Here is a 20,028-nt window from a genome sequence, read left to right on the forward strand (position 1 = left end):
TTTATATATTGATATCACAATAGGCGAAAGAACGAAACCAATGTTCACCAAAATTTCCACATTTTAACACATGACTTTTGAAAGTTAATAATCCATGGATAACTCCGCAAGATACACCTTTTTTCAACCGCGTTAACCTAGGGATGAGAAATTTCGCATTGAATACAAGTAGCGTACCAATATTGTACCATATCGGTATTGATCAAACAATAAGACTAGAATTGATTCCCCGTGTTACGGGGTCGGTTTTTTTTAATGTGATTTGAGCGCAATAATTTTTTTTGTAACTACTTAAAGATCAAAAGGTAGACCAACGAAAAAAGTCAATAAAAATAAGTACAAAATGTATCATATTTGACATGAGTCATGAAACGTAAAGTAACTAATTTATAAAGTCTTTGACATGAGTCATGAAACGTAAACTAACTAATTTATAAAGTCTAAAAGAAAATGTACGTCAAAATGTAGGCCAACTAAAAACGTAAAGTAACTTTAATTGACCCGATTCGTTTCCGAACAAAATTTACGTCAAAACGCAGGCCAACTGAAAACGTCCACATAAATAAGCACAAAATGTATTATATTTAGCATGACTCATTTTCGATAAAAATTACATTGAAACGTAAAACGTCAATTTATACCCGATGTGTCAAAATGACATGTTACAAAGTTTTTTTATAAATTATAGAGCGTTCAAATGTCAATATAAAAAGTTGAGGGTTGAAATTCACAAAAAGACAAAAAAAAACAAATTAAAGTTAAGGGGTGAAATTCACAAAAGGACAAAATAAATCAAATTAATATAGCTAACAACTTGATCTATTATACATACATACATATATATATATATACATACATATATATATATATATATAGAGGGGATGGTTCAAATGAAAACCACTTTTATTATGAAAACTCGAAAACTAACTAAAAAAAGCCTAAAAAACACACAAAAATTTTTTTTTTCAATTTTTTTTATAAAAATCGCTAGTTTTTATATATAAAAAAAACTTTTTTCAAAAAAAAAAAAAAAATTTTGTAGTACACATGTGTAATAATACACATGTGTAGTACACATACACATATGCAGTATTACACATGTGCACTACACAATTTTTTTTTTTTTTGAAATTTTTTTTGTTTATATAAAAAAACCTGCGAAATTTGGTTTGCAAAAAAAAAAAAATTGTATGTTTTTTTGGCTTTTTTTAATTAGTTTTCGAGTTTTCATAATAACTAGTGGTTTTCATTTGAACCTTCCCCTATATATATATATATATATATATATATATATATATATATATACACACACACACTAGATTATTAGACCCGTGTACTACACGAGTTTAAGGATATAAATTTATAAATTATTTAAATTTATGATCTCTACAAAAATTTACATAAGTGAATTTTTACCATAGATGACGCAACAGTTGGTCATGTGTAAAAACCGATTCTTTTAGAAACAAACCAACTTTACATAAAAATTGTCCTATACTTTTATTTATCGTCATGGCAAAACATAGGGCGAGAGGAAACTGTCTTCTTTTCAATTTAAACGGAATCCTTCTATTTGGCGGTATTAAACGAAATCTAGGGATAAACGTTTAAGTGCCAATATTACTTCCGGATAATATGAGTGGTTTGGCAAGCCTAAAAATATAATTTCATTTAGGACATCCGGTGAGTATAAACTTGCATCAAAATTATTATGAAGATATTTTATCCTTAAACCCTTTTGTTACACGGGTCTAATAACATTAAAAGTGTTTTCAATGCATGGAAGTAAACCGGTTTTCAAATATCGGATTAACCTATTCTTTACCATTTTTATTAATATAATATAAAATTGTAATTTATTTAATAGATGTTTTAACATATAGTAAAAATCCTTTTAAAGAATAAGAAGATGTTGTCACATTGACATTATTTGAAATTGTTTATTATAAGTAAAGTTGTTACTAATAACTAACTATATATTTTAGATAAGTTAAAATAATCATTATCTAAGTAAACAATAAAATATTTGTTAGTATTAAGTTGTTAAGGATTTTTATTGTTTTGTATTAATTAATTAATAATAATAAAAATAATATTAGTAAATTAAATAAGTGAATGCCATGTTGCATTAAGTAGGCTCTTGTTTTATTATGAGAATGCCATGTGGCATTAATCATACTTTTTTATTAGTATTAGATATATATATAGGACCGCTAAAATGAGAACCACCTCGAGTTGTAAGAACCGTGAGAACTACACCGTACGGGGCGAGGTGGACCAAATTTTTTTTTTCATAAACGTAGATGCGTGTATTATAAACACATTTGTAAAAAAAAATGTTGTGTGTGTAGTTTTGAGCACCACAAGTTTGTGTTTACGGGTACCGTAAATCTTATCGGAAAATTTACGGTACCCGTAAACACAAACTTGTGGTGCTCAAAACTACACACACGACATTTTTTTAAAATTTTTTTTGTACAAATGTGTTTATAATACACGCATCTACGTTTATGAAAAAAATTTTGGTCCAGCTCGCCCCGGATCAAGTAGTTCTCATGGTTCTTACAATTGGAGGTGGTTCTTATTTTAGCGCAATTATATATATATATATATATATATATATATATATATATATATATATATATATATATATATATACATATAGAAACGGGATCAGAAGAAAACGGCAAAAAGTGTGAGAATGTTGAGAACGCATCCTTGCCGAACACGTGATGAGGGGCATGATCAGGGTCCGAGGGGTTTTTTTTTGTCCTTTTAGTACTTTTCTCCTTTCACGATTTTCGCGTTTGACATGCTTCTTTATTTTTTGCGTGCAAGATAATTTTGGCGTTATGTAGATTTATTAATTATTTGGCGTTTTACTCTTTTTTCTCAGATTTCTTCTCGTTGAATTAATTTTTTTTTGTGTCACATAGTTAATCTTTTGGCGTTATGGCTTTTTCCATGTCATTTTTGGCGTTTTGTATCTTTTTGTTAATAGTTCATTACCATAGATTAATATTTTATAAAACTACAATAACACGAAAATCAAATTAAACTAATACTCTTCCGTAGGTGGGATTACATCAGAGATGTACCCATCGATTTGTTCATCACTTTCTTCAGATTCTTCATCATCAAATTTCATTTTTTGCGTATAACGCCATTAGCTCGTCTCTTCTTTGCTGCAACCTATTCTTGAATATCACTGCATCCTTGGATTTTGGATCGTTTGAAGGTGTTAAATCACATAGTTGTTCAATGATAGATAGCAACCCTGTCTTCAACATTTCTTCCATTGGCCTTGAATATTGCACTCCGTTTTTATAAATCACTTCAAGTGTTCCTTCTTTCTCATGCAATACCCAACTGCTAAGTTTTGGTATATGAGTATCTTGAATATCATCATCATCTTCATCATCTTCTGCTGAAAACTTTCTCTCCAGTCTTTTTATTACAGTTCTTGTTCTTTCACAATCGTTGTCTCTTGGAACCCCAAGGGCCAGGACATCCTTCTGAACATTTTCATTCATTCCCATCATGGCTTTTATTGTTCTTACATTTACCCTTCTCCTGTCAGAGAACTTTATAATGAATCGTTTTTCTTTCCTTTCAAACCTCCATGCAATAACCTTAGCCAGTTTTTAAATTTTTTGGCGTTTTGGAGAATATGTGGCGTTTTAGTCTTTTTGGCGTGTTTGAGCTTGGGTTCTGATGGTCTTCTTTTATATTGACTTTTTTTTTTCCTGCGTATGTGAGTTAATTATGGCTTTTGAAAAAGATAAATAAATTTAATATAATAAATGTTAGTAATTATGTTTTCCGTCGTTTCATTTTACTGTTTTTCGCAGTTTACCGTGTTTTGTTTTCAGACTCAACTATTTTAATGGTGTAACATGTCAAATCTTTTGACGACTGTAATTATGGCGTTTTGTTTTCCAATGGCGGTTAGATAACTATTGGACTTCTTTTATTTTATATTCTTTGCATATTGTTCCACGTTTTTTTTTATAATATTAGTTGTTCAACTTAATTATATTATAGTTTGGTAGTTTTTTGGGGGCTTTTTTATGGCATTATGGCGTTTTACACGTATTTGCTAATTTTGGCGTTTTATTATATTTTTCATTATAGCATTAATATTATTTTGTTGTTTATTAACTGACATTACAAAACAAACAATAGATAAAGAAAATTAAAAAAAAAAAAAAACAAAGTAGAATCAATTTATGATTTTAAATCTTCAGTGTCACCAGTCTCTTTTTTCTTTTGAAACTACAAGAAATTTGACAAATAAATGGTGTTTTGGGTTTGGCGTTGTTTATTTTCTTTGTTCATATGTTGAAGTGTCTTTGTGGATGTAGGAGACATAGAGTGACCCCCTGTGGGTGGATGCTATCTGCCTCTGGTCTTCATTATATTCATTGAGGCCAAAGTAGCATTTACACTGGTATAGGTCTCTTCTTATCATCCAAACCTTCTTCAGAAACAAAGATGACAGTATGACATATGGGTGTCATCAGTCCTTCTTTTTTCAATTTTGTCCATCTCATGCAGCAAAATCTTTCTACACTCACGTAACAAATCATTAAATGAAGCATCATGCAGAACATTGCTGTCGTTGTATTTTTTGGCGTTTTACATTGAGTTGTAAATTTTTTAGCAACCACTGTGGGTTTTTTGTGTGTTTTTTTGTGTGATAAACGAAAGGTGGTGAGGCGTTTCTATTTATAGATTTTTTTTGGCGCGTAGTTTAGGCGGGATGTTATTCTTATAACAAAAAATGTAATTAACATTTATCCGGATGTAAACTTTGGCGTTATATATAATGGCGTTTCATATTTTATGGCGTTTTTGTAGCCAGAGAGCTTAAATAAAAACACAGAAAAAAGTACGTAGTGATAAATTGGCGTTTTGTATTTATTTGGCGTTTTATTTTTCAATAGCGTTTTATGTGAGGAATGGTTTTTTACTTTTTTACCCTTAATGACGCGCGTCGACGTAATAAAATTGGTGTTATTTACTAAAATGCCACCGCGCCAATCTAGTCCATAGATTGGTTTGATCGGACGATCAATAAGCGTTCTCACCGTTCTCACACTATATATATATGTATATATATATATATATAAACGGGGTCAGGAGAAAATGCTCAAAAGTGTGAGAACGGTGAGAACGCTTCCTGTCCCACACGTGTCACGCGACATAGAGAAAGGCGGAGGGGCTTTTTTGTCCTTTTATCTTCTGCTTTTCCAGTTCCGCTTTTCCGAATATTGTTTGAATTTTTGGGGTTTAAGATTTTTGGCGTTAACCAAATTCAATAATTAACGGCGTTTAATGGTTTCATCGTATTAACATTTTGGCGTGTATGGCGTTTATTCAAATCGTATGCCATTGTAACCCAGGGGTCAAGAAATCTATTTGAATGGCGTTTTTCAAGGCGTTTTAAACAAGTTGGCCCATTGTTCTATTATTTTTTATAAACATTTTGGCGTTTGGGTTATTTTGGCGTTTTATAATTGTTGGATTATATTTCAGCCACAGTAAAAAAAATACAAGCGAAGAAAATAAATTAAAAATCCTAATCGGATCTCTTTTCACAATATTCACTGTCATCAGTCTCTCTGTTCTTTAATACTGCAAGAACTGGCATAAAAAATATGGCGTTTTATGTAAAACTTAACAAACCCATTGGTTTGATTATTTTGCCTGCTCGTCTGTTGAAGTTGTTTTTTTATGGATGTTTGGGGACATAGATCTATGACGTGTGGGTGGGTTTTTCGCTTTTTCTTCATGTTGATCTTCATCTTTATAATCATCCCACTCTTCAGTGTCATTGATCTCTTCTCCTCATCCAAGCCTTCTTCAAGAACAAAAAACACAAAATGCCATATGACTGGCATCAGTATCTTTTTCTTGAATTTTTGTACATCTCATGCAGCAAAATCTTACTGAGTTACTTGCCTCCGCTAACAATTCATTCATTGAAACTTGATGAATAACAATACTGAATATCCAAGAAGGCATATTAGCCATCTTTGATTTTTTTTTTGGCATTTTACAGTGAGTGGTATTCAGTAGTATTGGCGTTTGTTTTTTTTTGGTTTGATCAAATGGAAGTTGCTGAGACGTATCATTTTATAGGATCTCTTTTTGGCGCCTAAGTTAGGCGATGCGTTATTATAATAAAGTATTTGTCTTTTCAGTTACTGTTTGTAATTATTGTTTTTGGCAAGTTTTATCTCTGAAGTCTGTAACACGTCCCATCTTTCAAGTTTGTCATTTTAGATTCTAATATAATAAATTTTCCCTATCTTCAGTTTTTCTGATTTGAAGTTACTGTTTCTAGTTATATTTTCAAGTTTGTTTTTTATTTTTTATTTATTTTTTATTTTTTGGGTTTTTTATAATACTTTTTCAAGCTAATTTTATTTTAGTTTGAGAGTTTTTGGGGGCGTTTAACGGGATGATATCGTTTAAACAAGCATTTTGGCTGTTTTCGCGTTTTTATTATATATGGCGTTTTTACTATACAACAATCAACTGGAAAGGAAAATAAAAAAGAAGAATACATAAAAAAAGTTTTTTTTATAATTCTTGTCCAAAGTAATTTTATGATGGTTTGATAAACACCAAAAGTGTAAGACATTTGCCTTTTTGGCGTTTTTATTAGATATGGCGTTGTTTATTAAATAACAATCAACTGAAAAAGAAAATTAAACAAAATAAATATTGATCTTCCAAATCTTCACTGTCACCAGTCTCTTTCTTCTTTTGTAGCATATTCACTAGCTGTTTTGACTTTCGTATGTAATCAACCTCTTTTTCTATAATTTTTGTCCATCTCCTGCAGCAAAATGTTATTGAGTTTACACCCTTTCAGTCAAAATGTTATCTTTTTTGGCATTTTACCGAGAAAAAGAACGCTATAAAATAAACCATCTTAAAACTGTAAATTAGATCATGCTAAAATCAATAAAGTGTTGCTGTATGGTGTTGGATAACATTGTTAATCCTCAGTTAAGAAAGATATCTGACAATGTTGTCCACACCATACAGCTACACTTTATTGACAACAATATATTTGATGTTTGGGTTTTCTGGCGTTTATTAGTCGAATGGTATATATTAAATATGATGTTTGGGGTTTTTGTGTGTGTTTTTAATTGAATGTCTGAGTTGTTATATATTTAGGATTTTTTTGCCGGTTTATTTAGGCGGGATTTTACTATAATTAAGTTTGACGTTTTATCTCTAATGGCGTTTTTAGCAGAATGTGGTGTGATTTTTGTTTTGGCGTTTTATTTTCATGAGATGGCGTTTTGTTTGGAGTAGTCAAAAGACGCTTTTACCCTTAATGAAGCGCGTCCACGTAATAAAATTGATATTATTTACGAAAATGCCACCGCGTTAATCTAGTCCATAGATTGTTTTGATCGGGCGATCCATAAGCGTTCTCACCATTCTCACACTTTCTACCGTTTTCTCTAAATCCTGACCCTATATATATATATATATATATAGGGTCAGGATTTAGAGAAAACGCTCAAAAGTGTGAGAACGGAGAGAACGCTTATGGATCATCAGATCAAAACAATCTATGGACTAGATGACGTGGTGGAATTTTTGTAAATAAAATCACTTTTATTAATCTGGCGCGCTTCATTAAGGGTAAAAGGGTCTTTTGACTTAACATAAAACGCCAATCTCACGCTATTAAAATCCCGCCTCAACACACATAGCACACTTCATCATAATATAACGCCATAGATATAAAACGCCAAACTTTGTTTTAACCGATAAAGCTGAACAAACAGTACTAAAACGACGGAACTTTATTACTAGCATTTACTGCAATAAAAATCGCGCCTAAAATACGCGCCAAAAACTTCCTATATAAACAAACTCTCAGAATTACTAAAATCCAAACCAAAACCACAAAAACCTATATTTTTCTCTACACCATTCATCTTATAAACGCCAAAAAAACCAAAATATCAAAGATTCAAATCCATGTTTCTTTGATATACACTATTTTCTCAATAAACTTTCGCTCTATGTAATGAGCAAGATCCTCAATATAAACACCAAAACATACAAAAACCACAAAACTTCAAAAAAACCATTTCATGGAGATTCTGTTTTTGTTCTCTATAAAGTTTAGCTAAACGGGATGGATAACATTGTTACACATCTTTCTTGACTGAGGATTAACAATGTTATCCATTTCGTTCAGCAAAACATTATTGAGTTTAGCATGACCAAAAATAGAAGTTTATGGAAGTTTTATTTAGTGGCGTTATTGTTTTTTTTTTTTTGGCGTTTGATTTCCTTGCCCAATCTTATATTGTTTGTTATTTAACTTCGAAGTAGCATGTTATGAATAAAGAGATAGAAAAAAGAAAAAGATGCAAAAAAAGCAAACTGAGATATGTCTGTGTTCTATAGCATTGAAATAAAAAAACGCCAAACTACTCTACATTGGCTCTCAAAGACCATCTGTATGTGTTCTGTAAGAATGACAAATACAAAACGCCAAGCTACTCTTCACTGGCTCTCGAAGACCTTGTCGATCTTCTTTTAATTACGGCCTGTTTGCATGTTGATGCGTAGTGTCCATAGGCTTTGTAGTTCTGACACTATCTTTCTTTGGCCCCGGGTTTCGACTTTGATTTCTTTTTGTCGATTGCTATCTCCTGTTTAGATTTCAGGCGCTTCCGAGAACCAGAACTGTTGGATTTATAATCTACAGGGACTCTTATCGGATTCTTGTCATTTTTATATTGACCAGTTATCTTGGCAAATCTATCCCTAGAACTAGCGGGAGGAGCAACAATCTGCATATCTTGAACATTCTTCATATAAGATTGAACATGATCCTTGTATAAGGATAGCTCCTCTTTATTACCAGATAAACGGTTCAAAGTGTATTCGGTTGAATAAATAATATCTCGCATCATACTTTGCACATCAGGATCAAGCTAGGTCATATATTCACGACTAATTGAGAATTCAGGAGAGCAGTTTGGGGAGGCCTCTTTGCGCCATCTATTCAGAATGTATTGTTTTGGAAATTCCCTAATGTCCATAAGTCTCAAAACATAGATATATGTCTACATAGCAAACCAAACTGTTCAAAACGTCTGAATGAGTAACTGCATGTGCAATCAGACTTACGGAACAATACCTGAAAAACCCCAAAAACAATATCTCTATAACGCCATGCATAGAATGTTTGTCTAAAAAAGAAAAGAACATCTTTGCATATGATAAAACGCCATAAAAACCAAAATGCCATTATTGTAACACCTCGAAATTTTGTGTCCAATAATGTGTTAACACGTGTCATGAGTTTACACGTGGCATTAAATATTAAATAAAGGACTAAAGTTGACAAACCTTGAAAGTATGTAAATTCGAGGGTTATAAATGTCAACGAAGGGTAAATATACTGTATAGTAACCCTAAACGATGCTCGTACCTTCAAACGAATAAATCATGGATCGTACGGAGCGAAACGCGGGAGAAAGTGAGAGATTACAAGCTACAGGGGTTAATTGTGTCAACATGTTTAATTTATACCTCTGAGTGACCCTTTGACGAACCCGAGGCTTTGTAACAGTAAAATACGCTCACTAGAATATACGATATAAATTTCGCGAAGTTCCGTTTTAAAACGAGAAAGTTATGATCAAATTCGTATGCGAGGGGTTAAAAGCGTCAGCAATAAAAGTTAAGGCTTTTCGGATAGTAATTAAACTAACCGGGGACTTAATAATGCGGGTAAAGGTCACGAGGCCCTTAGTTGTAAATAATCGAGGGCCAAATCGCAAAGTTACCCCTTCGAAACCGAAAGGTCAGGTTAATCATGACAAAAGATTTGAAAATCTTGAAATCCAGGCCTCAGGCGGCCCGCCTGAGTGAAACAAGCAAGTTGAAGCGGGCCGCGAGCCACCTGTGGATACGTTTCCTGACATGAAGATTCAGGCGGCCCGCGTGCATGTAGCCTGAATCCTAATGCGGGCCGCGTACAAGTCCCAGATGCAGAATTCTTGGACAGACTTGCTGTTTGAGGTTGTTAACGATCATTTGAGCAATTAATGAAGCATGTGCGCCCTCTACATGCCCCCTAGCACACAGGGCCACCTGCTGATCATCCGTGATCCAATGTAGGGTGTGTTGTAATGATCTTAAGCCTAATTTTTCACTATAAAAGGCACCACATTGCACACAAATGAATCACACCTCAAACCTGCATTCCAATTCACTTCTGGAGCTCTCAAGCACTCCTCTAACATTCTAAGTCGTGCACCAAGCTTCTGTAAGTATGCCAACCCTTTTGTGGCTTTGTTTTTGCTTAGTTTAACTTAAAAGTCAATCCGTCGTAATTAACGATTGACTTTACGATAAATCACAAATGGTCCAGTGGTTTGTCGAATCAAAGATAGTTATATGATGGTAATCATGTGGGCTTTAAACCCCTAAAGGGGCACCCTCTGATTCCCACTCTAACTAGTCCAAATGTCGAGTCAAACGTGCTTAGAAAAAGTCAACAGAAATGTCATTTTGCGATTTTATGCATAATCTGTAATATAGATGATATGTAACCTGTTTAAACACTCATAAAACATGATAATAAGTATATTAACTAGTCTAAGCTTGTTTGATCCGACCATTTTCTGTTTTGACCCGGTTCGGAGCCGAAAGTCGCAAAAGCTTTGACTTTTGCTTTGACTTCAGTTCTGACCCATTAAAGTTTGTTTTAGATATGCCTTAGGACTCTCTTAGGACCAGGTTACATGATGGTATAACCCTCTGTGGCCGGTTCGTTGTTTGTCCGAGTCTTTTACACGTTTCCGTTAAATGCTTAAAAGTTGACCGTAACGCCCTTTATGATTTAAAACGAGAATTTCGGACATGTGAAAGAATCATAACCTTAGTTACTGATTTCTAAGCCTGTCCCTAAAATTTCACGTCAATCCGAGGTCCAGAATAGGAGTTATACTAAATAGCGCAAATTACGGAAACTTTAGTAATTATATAGCGCAATTAGCATAACGCCTATCTAAACCCGGATTTCGACACAAAACCTTTTACTCACTGATGTAAAATAATATTTTGGGATTTTTAAAGATTTTTAATTATTTTTAACCTGCTCATAACCTGCGGTTATGGCAACGGTTCGGTAAATACCAAATATACCCTTTTCGGCCATAACTTGAGTTCTACAAGGTCTTTTGACCCGATTCCAGTTGCTACAGATTTTATATAATAAATAAAGTATTTTAGACTTTATAAACTGTTCGGGAAACTCAGATTTCCTGTAGAACTCAGAAACCTCTTTTATAATCTTTAAAAAGACCGAAATGCCCTTACGGGGCATAATATGAACTTAAACTCGTTACGGGCATTATGGAAGGTATCCTACTGATACCACAACCTCTTTAAAGCATATTGACTTAGGAAACCAGTGTAGGACTCTTACGGTTACCCGTTACGCCTTATGCGCGCACGGTTCGGCTTATGTAACTAGTTTACATAAATTAGCCGAAACGGGTCAAACCATATTGTTTTGACCCCAAAATCCAGAGTATGATTATTATACCCATATAAAACAAGTCTTCAAACTTGTTGGGTCAAAATCACACTCCATTCACGGTTTTCGCCTTTCACGCGATTAAACCGTAACTATCCTTCGAAACTGACCGGTCTAAGCTACGGCTAAATTAAAGACCCGTTAGGATTCTAATAGGTTAATTTAAACCTTCGTTCCAGATTAAGGGACCAGTAAAAGCTATCTGCAATTTATTTCAACTAAGGAATTATACTTGCAAAGGTAAATACTTTTAACTTATTTTCCGTTATACGGGCTTGGGTTACGGTATTTAAAATACCGCTTGGTCAGGCAATTGACCCCAACTCATTAGTAGTTGGGTATTATCAATGTGACCCGTTTAAAAACTTGTTTTGTTGGCTTTACGCCTTTGGGAGCTTAATGACCATGTCCCGGATATCCTTGGCAGCATTTTACGAAATGGCCACGACCTTGACATCCGGGTGTAGGCGTACACCCGGCATTATGTCCATGACTATAAAAGTGTAGCCGTTGGTTTACCCGCCACGGTTTATGCTATGTGGCGTGTCTATTAAACTTTAACCCGGCACGACCCGGGCGACCGAACGCATAGTAAACATGTAATTCTTTACAAGATTTAATTATAAATTATCCCAAGTTATAAAGAGTTTGTGCCTTGTGCATTTAAACCAATTTTATCAAACATTTTACAAAAGTGTCAGTTGAATGTATTTACCAGTGTAAACTGACGTATTTTCCCAAAAAGACTAAATGCAGGTACTATGCGTAATTGGCTGGGATTTCTCCATAGCATCATTAGAAGTCTCGCAAGCTTAAGATGCCTGAAGTCTGTTGAACAATACTTTATTATTATTTGATCCCCTGTGGATTTGATTTCAACAATGGTGATACTTTGATATTACACTTAACGTTGAAATATATTATCTTTATGCTTCCGCTATGCATTCATATATATTGTGTGGTTTGACTATAATGTTGCCAACTACGTCACCGTAATCCCCCACCGGGCCCACCGGTGAGACACGTGGAAATCGGGGTGTGACAATTATTTACCTCAAATAAGGATGTACAAAGCTGTTGGAAGTCATTTACATAAAACTTAACAAACCCATCAGGCTGATCTTCATAACGTTGATTTATGCAATCCGCAACTCCAATAAGCTCAGCTTGAATGTCACAAAAAATACTTTTTGTGTATATATCAACAGCTTGCCCTTCCAACAATTTGTAACTACTCTTCAACTGGGTCTTTTGTATTGAGATTCATGATCATTTTTACGATGTGTGTGACGCTGTGCTTCTATTGCAGTCTCATAATGCGTCATGAACTCAACAAGAGTAGCTTTCGAATTGCACACTTGACCAAAAAAATGATTCTCACTCTCTGACCTGGATGTCATTCGCATAAGACCAGACATATGCTCCATTCTATAGTATGCAGGGATCCAAGATTTCCTAAGTGAAAAAATATCAGATAGCCAGTCATTATCTTCTAATTTGAATTCTGCAATAACCGCTTCCCATTCTGATTCAAACTCTTCAGGTGTGAGAATATCCGTCCACACAACACCACAGATACGTTCTTTAAAATTGGTGGAATTGCATAGCCTAACACCAACCTATAAATAACATGAAAACGCCATGCATATATAAAAAAAACAAAAGACAAAACTTAATTAAAAAAAACAGTAACAAGGTACAAAACGCCATGTATCTTAAAACGCATTGTATACTAAAACGCCAAAGGTAAAAAAAGCATAACAACCTTCAGAGAAAGTTTATACATCACATGCCACATGCATAACTGATGCCCCGTGTCAACAAATACAGCAGAAATAGCCTTCTTCATCGCTGGATCTTGGTCAGTGACAACAACTTCTGGTTGAGAACCAACAGCTTTAAGAAAAACTCTTAACAACCAAATATACGTATCAGCAGTTTCCGACGCCAACAATGCTGCACCAAATGTAACATTGCAGTGATGATTGTCTATACCAGTGAACGGTACAAACACCATAGAGTATCTGCATATGAAAACGCCACGAGAAATGAAACAATAATAAAACGCCATTGCATGTAAACTAGTAAAACGCCATTGCATGTAAGCTAATAAAACGCCATTGCATGTAAAATATAAAAACGCCATTGCATGTAAATTAATAAAACGCCAAAAACAAAGAAGTTGAATTATAAAAAATTACTTGTTGGAACGATACGTGGCGTCAAACGAAATCACATCACCAAACACGTGGTAATTATGTTTGGCTTGATCGTCACACCAAAAAAGACCCTTCAAACGATTCTCTTCGTATGTGATGTAATCATACGAGAAATTAGGCTGGGAATGTTTTTTTTTCATTCAAATGTTTCACAACCATATCAGCGTCATATTCCCCTATGAACAAGTTAATTTGCCTCTTATAGTTCTTAAATTCAACTTTGCTTGCGCCCACGTCTTCAAAACTGCCAAAACAAGTCTTCATAACATTAAACGCCTTGACAGGACCGAAATTCAGCTTAGACATGCTGTGTATAACATGCTTTTGGAGCTGAGTGAGGTGTTGTTCAGTTGGAAGAAAATGCTTATCAGGACGTTCAACAAGTTCAAGATTGTGCTCCTCAACAAACTTATACACCTTCCAAAATCCATCCTCAAATTCTACACATAACAGTGCACCACAATCAGTCCTCTTTGAAAAGTTAGATCGCACTACTCGCTCCTTTTGATTGGGGTCCAACGTACCAACCTTCTTGTCCTTATATACCCCAGCTCTCGTACACAAGAAATACTTAATATGTAAGACACCTTTAGAGTTTGTCTTTGTAGTCCCTTTCCTGACTGAAAACCCACTCCTTGGCATACTTAACATACATTGAATAACAATTATCAAGGCTTGAGAATAGCATGTCCTTTCTGGGCTTTAATTTTTCACTGACGTCAGGAATGATAAATGGTAATCTAGTTTTGGGGCAATGCCTTTGACTCGAGGAAGAGACTTCGTCTGAGAAAACACAAAGAGGAACAGAAAAATCAGAAAAACAGAGTGATGTCTCGTAATAACATTATACGTTAAAACGCCATTAATTGAATAATAAACAAGACATAAAAAACACATAATTAAAAAACGACATGATAAAAAAGCCATGAGATGAATAATTAAAAACACTTAACAACATAAATAATTAACAAAATATAACATCATAATGAAAACGCCAAAATTAACAAAACTAATGTTTACACAAATTAACAAAATAGTAATAACTGATATTCACAAATACTACTAAAAAATTCAAAACTAATCAAATAAACGAAAAACGCCAATGATCGTAAAAACATAACAAATACACTAGAACGTAAACGATAATTAAAATTAATATCGAAAACTCCAATTGCAGTTCTGAATAATAGATTAAATATCAATTAAAACGCGATTAAATTGCATAATTGAATAACGCTATTGAAAATCATACAACACATTATAAAAATAATAATACAAAAAAACGCCATAGAATAATGATAAAAGAACAAAACCCCATATCTGTTGCATGATTTGTTAGAATGAAAAATAGAAAACGCCAACGAATTTTACTTTGTCGAACAGAATCCACGTTAAACGCCATAGATCTGAGAAAGTTTGCAAAGAGGTAACAGCTAACAATAAATCTTTGGAGTTTTAATTTGAAAGAAATTTATAACGCGAATAAGGAGGGAACGTATAAAAGGACAATTGTACCCCCGCATAACAATTAGGCCCCCCTGCCACGTGTTGGTCCAGGATCCGTTCTCACCGTTCTCACACTTTTCACCGTTCTTTCCTGAAACCGTTTCTATATATATATATATATATATATATATATATATATATATATATGTAGGGTAAGGTTATTGTAAAAAAGGTTAAAATTGTGAGAAGTGTGAGAAATATTGTGGAGATGATATGTGTCCTCAATCTAAATTAATTCAAAAGGGTAAACAAATAATTTTATCATTAATTCAATTAATTCAAAACCTTCCATAACCGTCGCCTTATTTGTAGGAACATGATTTTTTTAAAAAGTTCTTTATAAAAACACTACGAATAACACTGCAACCACCATTCAGCACGTATATAACATCATTTAATAATTATATAACACCATTCAATAAGAATATAACACCATTCAATAAGTATATAACACCATTTTGAAGATCTCTATAAAAACACTACGAATAACAATGCAACCATCATTCAGCACATATATAACACCATTCAATAATTATATAACACTATTCAATAAGTATATAACACCATTCAATAAGTATATAACACCATTTTAAAGATCCATATAAAAACACTAAGAATAACACTACAAATTCACCCTTCATCACATATATAACACCATTCAATAATTATATAACACCATTCAATAAGTATATAACACCATTCAATAATTATATAACACCATTCAATAAGTATATAACACTATTAAAGACACTACCTTCATTTCCAGAATGTGTTCTTAATATAATGTTTTCATAGTATGGTTATTGTATATGATGTTTTAAACCTGCATGCATGGTGTTTTACATCTGCATGCTAGTAGATGTTCCAGATTCCATATATTAAAACACCATGGTATTTTAAACCTACATTCTAGTAGATGTTCTTCGCATGTTCATCGTATAGTGTTTTACACCTGCATTCCGGTATGTGTTTAAAACACCACGGTATGAACATAGACAAAACATCTGATCGAAACATATTTTTTTCTCTATATAAGTATAGCAATATGGTACTCATATTAAAGATAAAAAACGCTCGTTATTATGTTGTAATTTTTTAAAAAAAAGTTACGTATAAAATGTTATTGACGTTTAAAAAAGACGGAGGAAAGTTGCATGTGCATTAATGTTAGTTTCTTAATTTAAAAATGTTAAATTTACCTGTATACCCTTAATCTAGAAAATTAATATGTTTAATAGTAAACATTATTATAATTTTGCCATTATGATCTCAACCATTAGATAAAAGATCTAATGGTGTAGATTCTTTCTTACCTTTCTCACAAAAACCCCTTAATATATATATATATATATATATATATATATATATATATATATATATATATATATATATATATATATATATATATATATATATATATATATATATATGTGTATATATAGATAGGGTCGGGATTTAGAGAAAACGGTAGAAAGTATGAGAACGGTGAGAACGCTTATCAATCGTCCGATCAAAACAATCTATGGACTAGATTGGCGCGGTGGCATTTTCGTAAATAACATCAATTTTATTACGTGGACGCGCTTCAATAAGGGTAAAAGCGTCTTTTGACTACTCCAAACAAAACGCCATCTCATGAAAATAAAACGCCAAAACAAAAATCACACAGCATTCTGCTAAAACGCCATTAGATATAAAACGCCAAACTTAATTATAGTAAAATCCCGCCTTAAAAAAACCGTCCAAAAATCCTATATATACAACAACTCAGACCTTCAATTAAAAAACACAAACAAAAACCCCAAACGCCATATTTAATATATACCATTCGACTGATAAACGCCAGAAAACCCAAACGTCAAATATATTGATGTCAATAAAGTGTAGCTGTATGGTGTGGACAACATTGTCAGTTATCTTTCTTAACTGAGGATTAACAATGTTATCCAACACCATACAGCAACACTTTATTGATTTTAGCATGATCAAATTTACAGTTTCAAGATGGTTTATTTTGTGACGTTATTTTTCTTAGTAAAACACCAAAAAAGATAACATTTGCGCTGAAAGGGTGTAAACTCAATAACATTTTGCTGCATGAGATGGACAAAAATTATAGAAAAGGAGGCCGATTTCATACGAAAGTCAAAACCGCCAGTAAAGATGCTTCAAAAGAAGAAAGAGACTAGTGACAGTGAAGATTTGAAGATCAATATTTATTTTGTTTAATTTTCTTTTTCAGTTGATTGTTATTTAATAAACAACGCCATATCTAATAAAAACGCCAAAAAAGCAAATGTCTTACACCTTTTGGCGTTTATCAAACCATCATAAAATTACTTTGGACAAGTATTATAAAAAAACTTTTTTTATGTATTCTTTTTTTTTATTTTCCTTTTCAGTTGATTGTTGTATAATAAAAACGTCATATATAATAAAAATGCCAAAACAACCAAAACTATAATAAAATTAGTTTGAAAAAGTATTATAAAAAACCAAAAAAAAAATTTTAATAAAAAATAAAAAACAAACTTTAAAACGTAACTAGAAACAGTAACTTCAAATCAGAAAAACTGAAGATATGGAAAATTTATTATATTAGAATCTAAAACGCCAAACTTGAAAGATGGGACGTGTTACAGACTTCAGAGATAAAGCTATTCAAAAACAATAATTACAAACAGTAACTGAAAAGACGAATACTTTATTATAATAACGCACCGCCTAACTTAGGCGCCAAAAAGAGCTCCTATAAAACGATACATCTCAGCAACTTCCATTTGATCAAACCAAAAAAAAAAACCGCCAATACTACTAAATACCACTCACTGAAAAACGCCAAAAGAATCAAAGATGGCTAATATGCTTTCTTGGATATTCAGTATTGTTATTCGTCAAGTTTCACTAAATGAATTGTTTAGCGGAGGCGAGTAACTCAGTAAGATTTTGCTGCATGAGATGGACAAAAATTCAAGAAAAAGATACTAATGCCAGTCATATGGCATTTTGTATTTTTTGTTCTTGAAGAAGGCTTGGATGAGGAGAAGAGATCAATGACACTGAAGATTGGGATGAATATAAAGATGAAGATCAACATGAAGAAAAAGCGAAAAACCCACCCACACGTCATAGATCTATGTCGCCAAACATCCACAAAAAAGCAACTTCAACAGACGAGCAGGCAAAAAAATCAAACCGATGGGTTTGTTAAGTTTTACATAAAACATCATATTTTGGTGTCAGTTCTTGTACTATTAAAGAACAAAGAGACTGATGACAGTGAATATTGTGAAGAGAGATCCGATTAGGATTTTTAATTTATTTTCTTCGCTTGTATTTTCTTCTACTGTGGCTGAAATATAATCCAACAATTGTAAATCGCCAAGATAACCCAAACGCCAAAATGTTTATAAAAAATAATAGAACAATGGGCCAACTTGTTTAAAACTCCTTGAAAAACGCCATTCAAATTGATTCCCTGACCCCTGGGTACAATGGCATACGATTTGGATAAACGCCATAAACGCCAAAATGTTAATAAGATGAAACCATTAAACGCCATTAAATATTGAATTTGGTTAACGCCAAAAATCTTAAAAACCAACAATATTGGGAAAAGCGGAACTGGAAAAGAAGAAGATGAAAGGACAAAAAAGCCCCTCCGCCCTTTTCTAAGCGGCAGGACACGTGTTGGGCCAGGAAGCGTTCTCACCGTTCTCACACTTTTGAGCGTTTTCTCCTGATCCCGTTTCTCTCTCTCTCTCTCTCTCTCTCTATATATATATATATATAAAATATGGCATTGGGTTTTGTATGTAGCTTACTTTCGGTACTAGTACTATATGGTACGGTACCGGTTCAGAAGTTTTACTAGTACCATACTATACAGATATCGACCAAACATATATGGTACCATATTCGGTTTTGATTTTAGCTAAACTTAGGTACCAGTACTATGTGGTACAATACCAATTACGTACGTACCAAAATCGATTCCATCCCTACTACCCTTTTTCACTTTCCAACATCTTTCATCCCTTTTCCCTAATTTATAATGCCCTCTCCATTCCTGATTCCTCATTTCTTCTCTACAAATTCCTTCAGTTTTAACCTATCCTTCAAAACCTTAAGTTTCAAGGCAGTTAAAATATTATAATTGCGATAGCAAGGCTGCTAAGTGAGGTACTTCTTTCTTGGACATTTTGTTTATTTTTCTCTGATTTTGTATATTGTTTTTGGGGTATATTTTGCTTTATTTGTGTTTCTTGTTGAGGTTTTAGCTGTATCATGTATTTTGTTGGTTGAACTGCCGTAGGTGTATGTAGTTACCAAGAACATAATTTTATACCAATTGTTCTTAATTGAACAATGTTGGTGTTGGTTTTCAAGAACTTTGCATTGAGTTATACAATAACTGGCATTAAGAAAATGTTGTCTGCTTTCTTTAGTTGAACGTTTGTAGTTGCTTTGATTCATTTTTATCTTAAGGCTCACACTAAACATGCTCTTATTAGTATTGCAATATTGGTTCAAGTCTTCTGAGTTAAATCATAACTACTAACTTTCCACTTCGATTAGTCTCGTTAACAGGTATATTTTGTTTTATGTGGATATCTTTGCCTACTATTTGTTATCTTCTAGTTGAGATGTATGTGGATTTTGTCTTAATAAAAATGGTTGAGTTAATAATGCTATATGTATCCGTTT

At 33.1% G+C, this 20,028-nt stretch overlaps 1 protein-coding gene across 1 annotated transcript; it reads right to left on the bottom strand.

Annotated features, from left to right (window-relative positions):
- Positions 1-8,639: 8,639 nt before the first annotated feature.
- LOC110883342 (protein FAR1-RELATED SEQUENCE 2-like) lies at positions 8,640-15,217 on the bottom strand. Its single transcript, XM_022131129.2, has 6 exons — positions 15,187-15,217; positions 14,012-14,255; positions 13,362-13,620; positions 12,876-13,215; positions 12,650-12,762; positions 8,640-8,981 (listed from the first exon to the last, which is right to left on the bottom strand). Exons 1-6 carry the CDS (start codon positions 15,215-15,217, stop codon positions 8,640-8,642), a joined length of 1,329 nt encoding a protein of 442 aa, XP_021986821.2.
- Between the last annotated feature and the right edge of the window lie 4,811 nt (positions 15,218-20,028).

Source organism: Helianthus annuus, chromosome 10 (assembly GCF_002127325.2).
Source record: "Helianthus annuus cultivar XRQ/B chromosome 10, HanXRQr2.0-SUNRISE, whole genome shotgun sequence".
NCBI classification, from domain to species: Eukaryota; Viridiplantae; Streptophyta; class Magnoliopsida; order Asterales; family Asteraceae; genus Helianthus; species Helianthus annuus.

Excerpts from the sequence above, each read along its gene's own strand:
- LOC110883342 (XM_022131129.2), bottom strand. The coding sequence starts at position 15,217 with ATGGCGTTTAACGTGGATTCTGTTCGACAAA. Across the intron at positions 14,256-15,186 it reads CGTGGATTCTGTTCGACAAA|AATTTGAGGATGGATTTTGG; the intron begins GTAAAATTCGTT and ends TGTTATGTGTAG. Across the intron at positions 8,982-12,649 it reads TTTGTACATCCTTATTTGAG|CTTGATCCTGATGTGCAAAG; the intron begins GTAAATAATTGT and ends TATATGACCTAG.